The following is a 15,199-nucleotide window of genomic DNA, read 5'->3' as shown; positions in this document are numbered from 1 at the left end:
TTGGTACCCGGTAGAATTGTCAACGAGATGATCGATGTTCGAGAGGGAGTATGGGTATTTTGTGCACACTTTGTTAATGTCTGTATAATCCACACACATCCGACACTTTCTACATGATTTTCTGACCAGCACAACGTTTGATAACGAGGTGGTATATTTTATTTCCCAAATGAAGCAGGCTTCTAGCAGTTCTGAGATCTTTTGAGTAACCTCAGTTGTTCTTTCGGCGCCCATTTTTCTTTCCTTATGGGCCACTGGCCTTACTCCTGGATTTGTCGTGAGTCAGTGGCAGGCAACTGAAGGGTCAATTTCGGACATATCTGCAGCGGACCAGGCAAAAAGATCTTTGTTGGCCTTCAAGCATTTGATCAGTTTGGACCTTTAAGCTTCATTAAGTGCACAACCGATATACACCAAATTTTATTTTAAGGGACGAGGTTGGAGAAAGGTTTTTTCTTCTTCTGGCTGAGGTCGTAGGTCTTCTGTATATGCACTGACATCTAGTTCCACTAAGTGCATGCCCCGTTGTTTTTTCTTGGGGGGTGGTGCCCGTACTGAAGTGTGGTTCGGCCGAAGACTCATCTGATAGCAACTTCTTGCACTCTGCTGGTCTCCCTTAACCGTGGATACCCGGAGATCGGATGGGAGAAACTTCATGTTGATGTATGGGGTGGAGATTATTGCTTCGAGATGGTTGAGCATTGGTCGACCGAGTATGGCATTGTAAGCTGAGACACAGTCGATGACCAAGAACTTTGCTTGAATCGTCCGAGTTAGAGGTTGTTCTCCGACAGTAAGTCATATATCAGCATAGCCACGAGGGGTGATTCCTTGTCCCGTGGAACCGACCAGTTGTCCATCATTCGACAACAGGTCTTTGAGTTCCATCTTAGTGAACAGATCTTAAAACATAATGTTTGTTGAACTGCCTTGGTCAACAAAAAACGTCCCACCTTCTTATTATTCATTTTGACAGTGATGATGAGGGGATCGTCATGACCGCGAACGACGCCTTCATAATTATGAAGGTCATTGTTTGATGACTTTTTTTAGTTGTTCCTCGTATTTATTTCTTTGAAGATGAGATATTGAATATATATTTGTTACATCATTGGTCTTCGAAGGTCATTTTAAGATGACTTTTGTCATCTTCTTTCTTTTCCAGCAGTGATAATACTTACACATTGTTAGCCTTAAATTTTTAACTTTAAGACTTCTTGGTTTTGAATATAAATTTTAGTTGTCCTCATATTTAATTCTTTGACGATGAGATATTAAGTATATATTTCTGCATTAAACATTTCGAAGGTCATTGGTCATATTTTTTTTTTTTTAAGATGAGATATTGAATATATATTTACATGGATTTGTAACTCACCTTTATGAAACTGTTTCTGAAATTATAAATTGCATTTGTAATGACTTATTATCAATTGTCATTTTTACTGCATTATGTTTTCAATTTTTTTTGTTCATTTCTCTACTGTGACTACCTTATATCTATGAAGTATGTTGTAGTTAATTGACGAAGTTCACTCTCAGCATGTCCATTGTTGATTGGTTATCATTATTTTTTATATTCTAAGTTAATTGTGTTTCTTTTATTTAAAGATGCTTACTAACAATATATTTCTAAGTTAATTAACTACCATTTTTTTTTATAAAGATGCAATGTGTATGCCTAATAGACATTGTCTAAAGTATTAGGTAATACAATTGAATACAATAATTGAGTATTGTCTTCCATTATTGCTTCTTGATTCTCCAGATTGTAAATAGTTTACTCTTCTTGGCTACTATTATTACTATCTTCTCTGTTTTAATATACATTTTCTGAAGCATTAATTAAAAATTAATTGAACCTTTTTTACTATTCTTTTCAAAATTGAGCTTATCTAATTTCCAGTTTATAAATAGTTGAGTCTTATGCTGAGAGTCATATCTTCAATAACAAATAAGGTCATGCATAATATGTGGTACGTACTTATTAGCTCATCTATGCAAAAAATGACCTTAACAATTTTTATCGTACTAGATTTTCATTCTTTCATGAATTGAGAGTCATGTTTTCAATTTGTTTTACTTAACTGTTGTTGTTAGTTTTTTGTGTGGCTTAATGTTTTTGTGTGGCTTAATGTTTATGTTTGTGGTGACTTAATGTTTTCATAAGTTAGCATTTGATATGTTAATGTCAATATCACGCCCATTCGAGCTGGTAAGGGTTTTGAATGACTCAAAACACCCGTGGAAATTTGGCATGTTTAGCTTCCACCTAAACTCGGACATCTAGAAATGATATTGATGGAATGCAAGGCAATATTACATAGAAAAATATTTATTTCTTACAATTTCAATTACTAATCATCTCTATTTTTAGGAATACAAGATTCAAGTTTCTGTGAAAAATGAAGAATTCAATCAATGAGAGGATCATTTGGTTGAAAACCATACCTATGTCATGCATAATTTCAATGTATTCTACAATGATCTACAATTTAAGGCATGTAATCATGCCTACGGATTGCAATTTACAGATGGTTCAACTTTAAGAGAAAAAGAGTTTGCCGATATTCCTCAATTTCAATATGCTTTTAAAAAGTTTGCTGAAATACTTGTTGGGGACTTTCATGTTGATTTGTTAGTAGGTAATATTTTTAGTAAAATATATATTCTCATATTCATCTAACTTTTAGTTTATTTATATTGTATTAATACTTCTTTTTGATAATTTGTAGACATTATTGGTGTTGTTGATAAAATGATTTTTCTCAGACACAAGCTTCTTTAAAGAAGGTTATTTTCAATTTGTTCTTAACTTCTTCTTTTATTTTACTGTCATTTGTGATTAGTATTTATGATTGAGGAGAGCAAGTTGACTGTCAATACTTCATTCAGAGCTGTGTATACAACATTCTCCGCATAAGGTTATGCTTATGTTTCTTTATAAATCTGCTTTTGTTTTTTTATATTAATTTTATTCTGAATGTAGTTTGATGTTCTCATTTATTGTTCAAATTATTTATGTCTTCAATTGCAGACGGGTTAGATTATTGGGTATACTATAACTTGTGATTCATTCTCACTAATATGTTTACTTTTTGTGATTCATTATGACTAATAAGTTATATTATACAATTGTCATTTGTGTTGACTTATTATCAATTGTCATTGTTGCTGCATTATATGTTTAATATATTTTAGGCATTTTTTTTTACTGTAACTACCTTATATCTTTCAAGTATGTTTTAGTTTATTGAAACAAGTTGATCATTATTTGAAGATTAACATTATGATGTTTATTGAATATATATTTTCTTTAATGATTACTTTATATAATATAATTACTAAGTGATAACAATAATTTTTTATATCAAATCCAAATAGGCAGCAATAAATTAAGTGCCATACTTTTTTTGGTGGCTACAAGTTTCATTGTCTATGTATTAATGTTTAATTATTTAAGTTATACACTAATCTTATACTTGGATGTATACAATGTGCATAAAACAAGACTTCATTTTCTGAATGCGTATCTTTTTCTGTTCATATCAAATGGATACAAATAAACCAAATATTTCCTCTTCAATAGCAAGAAATAAAAGAAAGTATTTTTTGAAGGATAATGGTTTAAATTATTCAAGATCCAAACAACAAACATGTTCATCAGTGCAATCTCAACAACAAAATTTTACACTGGTACAAATGAGTAGAACCCCGCTATCACATATAGATTTAAATTCTGCCAACTTCAAAGAAAGTTACAGTTTACTCAACATCAATGGTTGTTCAAATTCGACATCTCATACCCAACCATCAGAAATCCATGACCAATCTAGGAAAAATAGATTTGTGAATGAAGAATCTATAGGTATAAATCTTATTAATAGATATGGGAACATGTTACATCTTCAAAACTTGAACACCAATGCAACAACAAAAGAAAATATGTTACCTTTTTCATCAATGCAAAGTTATAGTCACCAAATCAATGATCATACAGACGAAGACGATGTCAATTCTAAAATTGACATAGAAGGTATTCAATATAAATTTTATTGTTGTTAGTAATTATTTAATGATTCTCTTTAACGATAATATATTTTATTCTTTATATTTAGACGATGTTAATATTGAATACTCTTCGGAAGATGAAGATGAAGTTCATAATTCTCATACGACCTCAATGAATCAAAATCATCAAGGTTATTTACTAAACATTTTAAATTTTACTAAATATTACACCAAAATAGCGACTAACATTATAATTGTTTGCTTAGGTTATTCTGATATTGGTGATCCTGTTATTGAATATGATCATTGTGGAGCATGCATGTGGTATGAAGTGCGAAAGTGAAAATATAGAAACACCACAACACCCAAATATGAACTTTGTTGTGATGATGGTAAAGTACAAATACCCTTATTGAAAACACATCATCCAATACTTCAACATCTCCTTTTTTATTTGCACTCTCATCATGGTCTAAATTATCAAAACAATATTCGTCTGTACAACATAATATTTGCCTTCACATCCGTGGATGCAAAATTTGATAGATCAATCAATAATGGTAGAGGTCCTCCAACTATTAGGATACAAGGACAACAATGTCATCGTATTGGTAGTATGTTGTCGATGTTTGGACAAGGCCCAAAGTTTGCACAACTTTACATTTATGATACAGAACATGAAATTCAAAACAAAATGGAAGGAATAAGGTAGATGACAATATTATCATGGATAATAATATCATTTTTTTTACTCTATGCAATCTTATTGATTTGTTGTTCAATTCATGAATATAGGAACAATAAGGTTGATTCCCAAGTAGTTTGTCAATTATCCCAAATGTTGGATGAATATAATGTTTATGCAAAGTCCTTCAGAATGGTAAGGGAAAGAATAAAAGATGGTGTAATTCCCAATTTGAAATTGAAGCTAATTTCCGAAAGGAGTTATGATGGTAGAGTAAATAACTTACCAATGGTTTCTGAAGTGACTGCTTTAATAGTTGGAGATATTGATTCAACATCACAAAGAGATATAACCATGGAGACACATACTGGTAATTTAAAGAGAATTAATGAATTACATACAAGCTATTTAGCTTTTCAATATCCATTGTTGTTTCCATTTGGGGAGGATGGTTACAGACATGATGTTTGTCATAGAGCTAGACCTGATTCTCAAAATAGGAAATGAAATCGTCTAACAGTGAGAGAATTGATATCCTTTAGACTGCAAACAAGGAAGAATGAGGCTCAAACTCTGTTAAGGTCAAGAAGACTATTTCATCAATTTTTAGTTGATGCTTATACTATGGTGGAGTCTGAACGACTATCTTTTATCAAAAGAAATCAGTCAAAGTTAAGAGTTGATAAATATAGAAATTTGAATCAGTCTCAAACAAATGACCAAACTGAAGGATCAAATATTGGAAAAAGAGTCATATTACCTTCAACCTTTGTTGGTAGTCGTAGGTACATGGATCAATTATACTTTGATGGGATGGCCATTTGTAGTTCATTGGGATTTCCTGATTTATTTATAACAATGACATGCAATCTTAAATGATTGGGGTTCTGGTTTCTAATTTAGGGAATTATTTGTGGCAATGTTTTTATCCACATCAATGAATAGGCCAAATCATGTTTGGGAGGTTATCTGATGGAATTCTCTACAATCAAAGAAATATCTCCAATAATCAAGGTACTCAACAATTATATTACATTGTATTATTAAAACTTTGTTTTATTTAAATATCTGATATTATATAACACATTTTATACCTTATAGGGTTGATGCTTACGGATGAACAGCTACAAAATCTGACTTTATTGGAGATTGAAAAACTACGTGAAGGAAATCAGAGGAGTTTGAAAGATTATCCTTCAATGCCATACCCAAATGGGTACATAACAAGTCAATTAGGCAATAGACTAATATATCAAGAGCTTAATTATTATACAAATGAATTAAAGAGAAACTTCCACACTCTTTTCAACTCTTTAACTTGTACTTCCATTTTCTTACAAAATTCTTGATTTAATGTTAGTCCTAATTAAGATATTTCTAATAATAAGATGATAATACACAATTTCATTTTATATTATGTAGAAGAACAATATAAGATATTCAAGACTATAATGCAAGTTGTTAATCGTTAACAAGGTCGCATGTTTTTTCTATATGATTATGGAGGAAGTGGAAAAACTCACATGTGACGAACTCTAACATATGCATTGAGATCTCAAAAGCATATATTATTGGCTTGGCTTCAAGTGGTATAACTTCTTTACTATTTACTGAGGATAGGACAACACATTCTAAATTCAAAATTTCAGTACCAACTTTTGACAACTCTGTTTGCAACATTCATCAAGGGACTGAACTTGCAGAATTATTGAAACAAACAAAGTTTATTATATGGAATGAAGCTTGAATGACACATAAGTTTTGATTCGAAGCACTTGATAAAAGTATTTGTGACATCACGGGAACAACAAATGGCTCAATTTTGTTTGGAGGAAAGGTTATAGTATTTGGAAGTGATTTTAGACAAATATTACTAGTGATTCCAAGAGGTTGTCGTTCAGATATTGTGCATGCAACAATTAATGCTTCTTATTTTTGGCATCAATGTACAGTTTTAACCATTACAAAGAACATTGTTTACAAAATCATGACAATGAATCAGATATCAAACAATTCTCTGAGTGGATACGAAAGATGGGAAATGAAAAATTATCTGAACCTAATAATGGTTCTACTGAAAATTATATCCCAGAGGAACTTCTTATTGTAGATTATGATAACCCAATTGATGCGATAGTCACTAGCACCTACCCAAACTTGCAAGAACATTACAAGGATGAACAATTTCTTCAATGTAGAGCAATACTTACATCAACAATTAAGATTGTTGATCAAATCAATGAATATGTTCTGATAAAAATTCCAAGTAAAGTATTCAACTTTATTTAACATACACATTATGTTAAATGTATTAAATTTATTACATTCATATTAATAACTATTCTAATGTATACTTACACGCGATGAAAAAGAATACTCGAGCTCAGATGAAGTTGATATGTCCGATGCTAATGACAATGGGGCATTCAACATATTAACTCCTGAATTTCTAAATTCACTTTCAACATCAGGCCTTCCAAATCATAAGATCAAGCTTAAAGTAGGCACCCTGATTATGTTAATGAATATGTTCTGATGAAAATTCCAGGTAAAGTATTCAACTTATTTAACATACACATTATGTTAAATGTATTAAATTTATTACATTCATATTAATAACTATTCTAATGTATACTTAAATGCAATGAAAAAGAATACTCGAGCTCAAATGAAGTTGGTATGTCTGATGTTAATGACAATGAGGCATTCAACATATTAACTCCTGAATTTCTAAATCCACTTTCAACATCAGGCCTTCCAAATCATAAGATCAAGCTGAAAGTAGGCACCCTGATTATGTTATTGAGGAATTTAGATCAGTCTGAAGGGTTATGTAACGGTACAAGTTGGTGGTTACGAAGATGACTAATCATGTACTTGAGGCAAAGATAATGTCTGGAGAAAACATTGGAAATATCACTTACATTCCTAGGTTATCAATGTCATCATCCCAATCTTCATGGCCTTTCATGCTTATCAAAAGACAGTTCCTATAATTGTGTCATACGCTATGACAATCAACAAATCGCCAGGTCAATCACTAGAGAGTGTGGGGTTGTATTTACCTAGACCAGTATTCAGTCATGGTCAGTTGTATGTAATTGTTTCAAGAGTACAAAGCAAAAATGGATTGAAGATATTGATACATGAAAAGGATGGTAAATCATTAAAGAAAATGACAAATGTCGTTTATAAAGAAGTTTTCCAAAATCTTTAACATGTATTCTACAACTTATTTTATATTATGTTTGAAATATTTATTTCTAACTATTACATTTCTTTGAAATAACAGATCCAATATCATACTGTACAACAATTTTATATCAACAATCAGATATATACAAAGCAAGGTTTATGAGTTAATCTTTAGTTACATTCTCCTTTTAAAAAATATCATCTAAATTCATTCAACTTTTCCTAACATGTTTCCTTTCTTTAACATTACATGTTCAATATATTGTACCACCATCTTTACATTAGCATTGCATTACTACAAAACATGTTTTAGTAAATATTTCTAAATGACATTTCATTTAACAAGTTATGTAATCACTATTTAATTAAATTCATACAATATTACCGGTGCGAAAACACGGTTCTCCTAGTAGTTTTGAAGTATGAAGCAATGCAAGTGTATATTAATTTAACAAAGTACAGCAATGACGTGATTAGTTGTCTGATAACACATCTTTTTGTCAGCAGTACGTAAAGCATTTATTTAATGAGGTGGTGAAATGCAAGATGTGTAATAGTGCACATGGAAAAAGCATTGCACCAGAGTCCAAAATGCATGAGGCAAAAGCCAAAAAGTGTAAAGTGATTACCTAAAAAACATTGAGAAACAATTTCCGGAATTGTTGTTGTACGGATATTTGCTTAGATCTGAATGTTGCCTAATGCCTCTTTGTAGTTGTACTAGTCACGTTTGTTGTCTTCGTCGGTCAAGCCTCATGTTTCATATTTACAATTTCACATATTTTATTATCTAAGAGTACAATTCATTTTTTAGTACTATCAAGAGTATCACTTCACATTTTTTATCTTAATATTTGTTGGGTATATGATTATCCCTCCAACAAATATCACTCTCATCAATCAAATTATTGACATTTTAGTCTATCTGAGAATCTAGCAAAACCTTACTGAATCACATTTCATTTAGGATCAACTAGATACTTTAATTAATTGAATTCTCTAGCATATTGAATCCAAAAAGGGATTTTATTTTATTAGTTGAAGACAACATGGATTGTAAGTGGAAGGGAGGTTAGTGATTTATGGAGGAAATGATGTGAAGATTCCTTTAAAATCATCCTCAGCTTTCATCAATTTATCCTAGAACTGGAAATATAAGAGCACCCAATTTATTCTTAATTTTTTTAATAAAGTTGTTGATGTCCTTTACTATTGTGAGATGTGTTTTTATGCATTTTTATTAACAATTCATTTCTTATACATGTCTCAGGACAAATAATAGAGGTTCACTATTGAAGTGAATATTCTTTGACATCTAAATGAGGAACCGGTGAAAAACATGCAAAAGCTAATATAATCAAAACAATTTGTTTGGTCATATTTTGGGGGAAATAAAAAAATGAGGCTGGCTAGCTTTAAACTAAGAGAAAAATATATATATACTGACAATATAAGAATTTTTATATTGTCATTGTATTATATACCATTCATTTTCAATCATCATTGACTTTTTAGAAAAAGTAATTCAAATAAATAGTGTATGACGCACTAACTGTGTATAAATCTTTACACAATTTGTGCATAAATATTACACACTTAAACTATATTATACATTGCCATGATTTATATTTATGTACTTTTTAATGTAATTATATTTTCTATTATTTAAACTTTTATATTTTTAATGTATTTTGAAAATTTATTAGTATTATTCCAATAAATTTATTTATTTGTAACAATATTATTCTAATTATATACTTGGTATATTTTAATGTAAAATGTGCAATAGATATATGAGATCCATACGAAATAGTATAATGTACGATTAAAATGAAATTAGGTTGAATTGTGAAAATGATTTTATTTTATAATCTAGGTAGAATTTAAATGTATATATTAATAGTACAAATATTTTTATTCAATAATAAATAATATGACGACTATATAACAAACACTAATAGTACATATATATTAAACTTTATCTTTATTAATTTCTATACAAACATTAATTTTGTAGTCTACTTAAAAATTTAATAGGTCCTATATGAATAGATGTATGTAGTAACTAATCGGCAAAATGGTAAGCTATAGAACCGAGAAGTTTATATGATGTGACTTTGACCTCTGCTGTGAATTTCAAACTTCAAACAGACATGTTGACGACTCCCACCCTATATTCCAATATTCCATTGATACGACACGACACAACAAAACTGTAATATCTCAAATCACATCCCTCATAACATCCGAAACAGCTTTACTTTTACATCAACATAAGACTTATATCACCACGACCAAGATTAACGGCTTCATTAATATTTTACTAGTTTCCATGCTATTACTAATAAAATGGACAAAGTATTATTTTTTATTTTCACCCCAGAAACCCATAAATAAATTTAATAAATGGGGTCAAGAATGATCAATTTACAAGATTAAAAAACAATTTACAACTACTTTTATCTTCTCTACTTTTAAGAATTTGCTGACCCAATATCCTCGCTTTCACTGCAAAAAATCTAAGCCAAGGATCCCCCACAATTTTCAATGTTGTTCAACACAGTTGAGAGCCACATTTATTTTATATACATAACGAAAAACTTGAGTTTGGGTGGGAAAGAGATCCCAAAAAACACATGGCCCTCCATTTCACAACCTTGTCTTTAAAATAATTCAAAATAAGGAAGGAATTACCAGAGATTAAAAAATTCCTTCGGATATTCATGCTCTTTTTATATAAACTGTACACTTTGTTTATTAACAACTATTCACGGATTTATAATCATCCTTAGGGACATTTCCCTATGTTTCATCTACCTCTATCTTTTTCACATCAGATTCATATTATCCTACTTTGTCCACAAAAAATGCTACAAGCTCCACCACCCCTTGAAGGAATATTAAAAGGAGAAACAAACAAAAGTCCATTTCCTCCATCTACCATGTACAATGATGTTCCTGTCTTAAAACACTATCATCATGGCTGTATCTTAAAATTCAGCCACAAAAACAACTTGAATTCTGGCTAGCTCTCGGTCACTATTTTCCCTGAACATCAGATCAACCAGGCACCCTTTTAACCATCATGACAATATTTCAGACCTATTTTTTAACTCACTGATCTACCGGTCTTGAATGAATATTCTCCCCACAAAATCACGGAACCTCTTCGAGTAAGACTTAGGATTAACAGCTGAGATTGAAGAGGGGTCAACCTGCCATGACTTGTATGCATGCTCCAGCTTCTTGCTGATATCATAATCTTGCAAAATGTCAATGATACCGAAGTATAGGACAACGTCATAAGTCTCCCCACTGGGATAAGGGGTAAAATGGCTGACTCCAACAGTGTTGTATTGATCAAAACCACTCCTTCGGGTCATGCGCTCTGCTCTTGCAGGCATATTGGCTCCTAACCTGATCAATGATTTCCTGAAACAAGGAGAAATTCACTCAACACATGATGTTTACAAATATGTTTAACCCCAAAAAGTATTTACATCTATCTATTCATATAAAAAACCAACATTGCATAGTTTAGGAATGCTATACAATAATAAATCGTTTAGAATTTTCATTTGATAAAGTAACAGAAAGTATAAGATTGATTCAGAAGAACATCAATTGATAGAGGGAAATTATTGCAATACCAAAGTAAATTAAGAACTCCAAAATCTTTCTACAGAAATTAAAATTACAGCCTGTAGTATGTTCCCCCACAACCAACCGTTGCCTGCTAAACTATGCCCACCAACTTGACAAGATAATGCAAACAACTTCCAATTATTATGGTTGATATCATCAACTCAACAATGGGAATTATTAAGCATCTAAAAATGCCACTACAGCAAGGTGAAACAGGTCTACAAAATCTCAAGCTAAAATTTTAAGAGATTATTATACATCTCCTATTTTTTTCACTAGGATGGCATTGTCAACTAAATACAAGCAACTCTTGTTCTTGGTGGGGAACACTTAGAGTCTATCCACAATACTAGTCTTAAAAAACAAACCAATAATTGTATGAATTTAAAATCAAATATTTTTAAACGAATAACATATTTCAACATACCGGCCTGATTTAACCCGGTCTCTATCCTGTAGCTCTGCTTCAAGAAAGCGATATCCACGCCTGAACTTTTCACCCTGATAAGAATCATGGCTGCCTAAAAGTAGCAACACAATAACTTCAGCAATTTTACCATCAATGAACCTTATCTACTATATACGCTGAAGTGAGATGTAGATCAATACCAGTGCGCAAAAGAAATGGTGACAATCCCATTTTGTCCCATGTATTATCATCACGAAAATGAAGACCAACCAAAAGACTGTAATCCATAATTCCCTCAGCTTCCAAAAACTCACAGTCACGTTCAATTTGCCTGGACGTAATATGAAGACAACATTAAGTCAACAGATACATATAAGCTTCATTGCAAAGTAGCAGCACAGGAAATGTTGCATAGGAAACACAACAACTTACTTGATGAAATCCTTGAACAAACTTCTTTGTAGACGAAATGCAAAATTTAGATCTAGGTCCTTGAGAGTTGTAGTTTCATCAACCTCCTCCCCGGTCTTAGCTGTTGTACGGCCATATGAAGATCCTTTCAAGTCAAATCGTCTGTGGATTGGATATTCTGAGAAGAAAAGATTGCCCATAACAATGAACCGAGTCTGGATTTCAATAATAATGAGTGTTCAGGTACTGAAATATATAGACCAAACCCTTAATATGACAAATAATACATCAATGAAGATATACCTTTGGGCCTCCAATTGGTTTGACACAGTGTACACCATAGAATTTTGTCACAAGTGAATTTTCATACTGAGATACATGTCTGTAATAATTTGGAAGCATCCGAAGAAGCACCTAAAAGTAGCCAACAAAGACAAACATCAATACAGGTGTTCACTAACTAACCAAATATTTCTAATTGCAGAAAATATCCTAAAATAAAATAATCAAGAGTGATTTAATCTTTTAATACATTAGTTCTTAAACTCGGTAGAGCTCTATCCAAAAACAATCAACTCTGCCTGTACCAAAATGAACTCGATTCGGTTTGAGACTTGGAGTTTAAAAGAAGGCATCACTAAAATAGAGTCATGTCCACTCTGAAGCAAGGTATAGAATTTATTTAGACCACACTACAGTGAATGACATGGAAAGAATTTTTTTCAACTTCAACAAGAGATAACTCCAAAAGTGTACATGACAGTTATCTAACCTTGACTTCAGATAACTTCACTGTCTTGATTATAAATTTATCATCTTGGGTCAAGTAGAAGAAGCTTCCACTTTTCCCTGGAGATGAAAGCTCCCTGAGGGTCATATCTCCACATATAGATAACATATAATCAGCAGGATCCACCTGAAATAGCTTCCTCAACTGTCTGAAATTCAAAAGCATAATCAAGTCAAATAAGAATTTCCGATAACCAAAAATGTATATGTAATATTATTGACTTGAATGTGATTGCAATGATAAAACAAACAAAAAGGCTATATGGGCATACCTAAAAACCACAGGGCAGTAATCCTTCCATCGAAACTCCCCGGATTGATGCGGTGGCGTGATCTTCGATCCTTCAGGTGGAAACCTGGTCCAGAGCTTCTCATTCGGATCGAAATCACTTGGTTTAAGCTCTCTGAATATAGAAGCTTCCTTCCCAATAGAGTGCCTACACAACAAAACACAAACCAAAATCCCTTGAATCCAGAAACACTAAAACACAAGCAAAGAATACAATTTCCAAACACATACATAAACACACACTTTACCTTATCCCCAATTGCAGATTTAGCATCAAATTATAATTCTTATGACCCTTAGATACAATCTTCCCAGGTCTTTTCACCTCATTAGAGAAACAAATAGGATTACTCTGAAACTGATTAATCTCTTTACGATCCGAAACCGTTCCAATTGCAGCTTCTTTATACAACAATGACACATTATCAACAACATCACAAGTTATATCACCCGTTTCACTCTCCGATTCCCAAACATAAATCCTCGGAACATTCTTCTCAACCAAACCCAAACACTTATCATTCCCATTCAAATCCAAACACTTATCATTTCCAATCAAATTCTGAATCTTCAAATCCTTATTCCAAATCCCAACATAACACCTTCCATCACACCTAGTAAAAATCCCTTGCCCTTTCGCAACACCGTTCTCAAATTCCCCTTGGTAACGGTTCCCATTCGACCAAATCAAAACCCCATTCCCACAAATAACACCGTTCCTCCACTCCCCAACGTACTCATTCCCATTCTTCCACACATACCTACCCTCACCATCTTGCACATTCTTCTTCCAATTCCCTTCATACAAATCACCGTTCACATAACGTTTCTGACCATAACCATTTTTCTTATCAGAACTCCAAAAACCCCGATACATATCACCGTCTGAACCAATAAACGTTCCGAACCCTTCCATTCGACCCGATTTGAATTCACCTTCATACGTTGAACCCGACGGCCACGAGAATTTACCTTTACCGGAAGCTTTTCCACGCTTCCATTCTCCTTCGTACATGCACCCATCGGTCCAGAGATATTTACCTGAACCATGTGGCGCGTTGAACGAGAACGAACCCATGTAGTAGTCACCGTTGGGTAAAACGTTATCTACTGTTACTACGTCCGGTTCAGTTGTGGGAGTAACTTTTCGAAGCCCGGTTTGGGATCGGGTTCGACCGGGTAAGTGAACCGGTTGAGATGGGTCTTTGTTTGAAACTGTTGGCACAAGTGCTTGGCGCATTTTTTGTTTTTGTGATAGTGGGTTTTTGGAATGGGATCAATGCATTTTTGTGGTGAGTGTGTTGTGAGATTTCAGGTACGTAGATAGAGAATTTGAACAGTTTTTATTTTTGTGAATAGAAATTTGTGTTGTTGTGGCTTTGCGTTTTTTAGTGACTTTGTGTTTTTGAAGAAAGGGAATGGATGCACTGATACAACAGTACTGCAACACAAGCCAGGCGGAGAGAGAGAGAGAGAGAGAGAGAGAGTGAGGGAGAGAGAGTGAGGGAGAGGCCTGTTATACGATTCAACTTTAAATTTAAAACGGCCTTAAAAAAATATGATATTCATCTGATATATACTATTTTTATGATTTTAATATTTTATGTGAGATATATTCAAAGTTCACTTCATATTATTTTAAACAAAAAAGTGTTTTGTACCCACAGGAAGGATTATACTCTGACCTGATAGTCCTGACAGAAAAATTATATATTATTAGTCTAAAAACTTACAATCTTATTGATGTTTTGGTGCTAGAGGAAGA

General features: G+C 32.5%; 1 protein-coding gene across 4 annotated transcripts; it reads right to left on the bottom strand.

Annotated features, from left to right (window-relative positions):
- On the bottom strand, positions 10,594-14,927 carry LOC109327059 (phosphatidylinositol 4-phosphate 5-kinase 1-like). Of its 4 annotated transcripts, none has more exons than XM_019560052.1 (9): positions 13,950-14,927; positions 13,683-13,916; positions 13,418-13,582; positions 13,129-13,294; positions 12,660-12,770; positions 12,378-12,571; positions 12,146-12,276; positions 11,964-12,057; positions 10,594-11,323 (listed from the first exon to the last, which is right to left on the bottom strand). In XM_019560052.1, exons 1-9 carry the CDS (start codon positions 14,672-14,674, stop codon positions 11,014-11,016), a joined length of 2,130 nt encoding a protein of 709 aa, XP_019415597.1. In that variant the 5' UTR covers positions 14,675-14,927; the 3' UTR covers positions 10,594-11,013. The 4 variants fall into 4 exon arrangements, with proteins under 4 accessions (XP_019415597.1, XP_019415598.1, XP_019415595.1 ...); XM_019560053.1 differs by having other exon boundaries at positions 13,959-14,927; XM_019560050.1 differs by having other exon boundaries at positions 13,683-14,927.

This window comes from Lupinus angustifolius, chromosome LG14 (genome assembly GCF_001865875.1).
Source record: "Lupinus angustifolius cultivar Tanjil chromosome LG14, LupAngTanjil_v1.0, whole genome shotgun sequence".
Taxonomy (NCBI): Eukaryota; Viridiplantae; Streptophyta; class Magnoliopsida; order Fabales; family Fabaceae; genus Lupinus; species Lupinus angustifolius.
This window is presented reverse-complemented; position numbering and strand designations above follow the sequence as displayed.

Excerpts from the sequence above, each read along its gene's own strand:
- LOC109327059 (XM_019560050.1), bottom strand. The coding sequence starts at position 14,674 with ATGCGCCAAGCACTTGTGCCAACAGTTTCAAACAAAGACCCATCTCAA. Across the intron at positions 13,295-13,417 it reads TACTGCCCTGTGGTTTTTAG|ACAGTTGAGGAAGCTATTTC; the intron begins GTATGCCCATAT and ends TTTGAATTTCAG. Across the intron at positions 12,277-12,377 it reads TTGTTCAAGGATTTCATCAA|GCAAATTGAACGTGACTGTG; the intron begins GTAAGTTGTTGT and ends TATTACGTCCAG.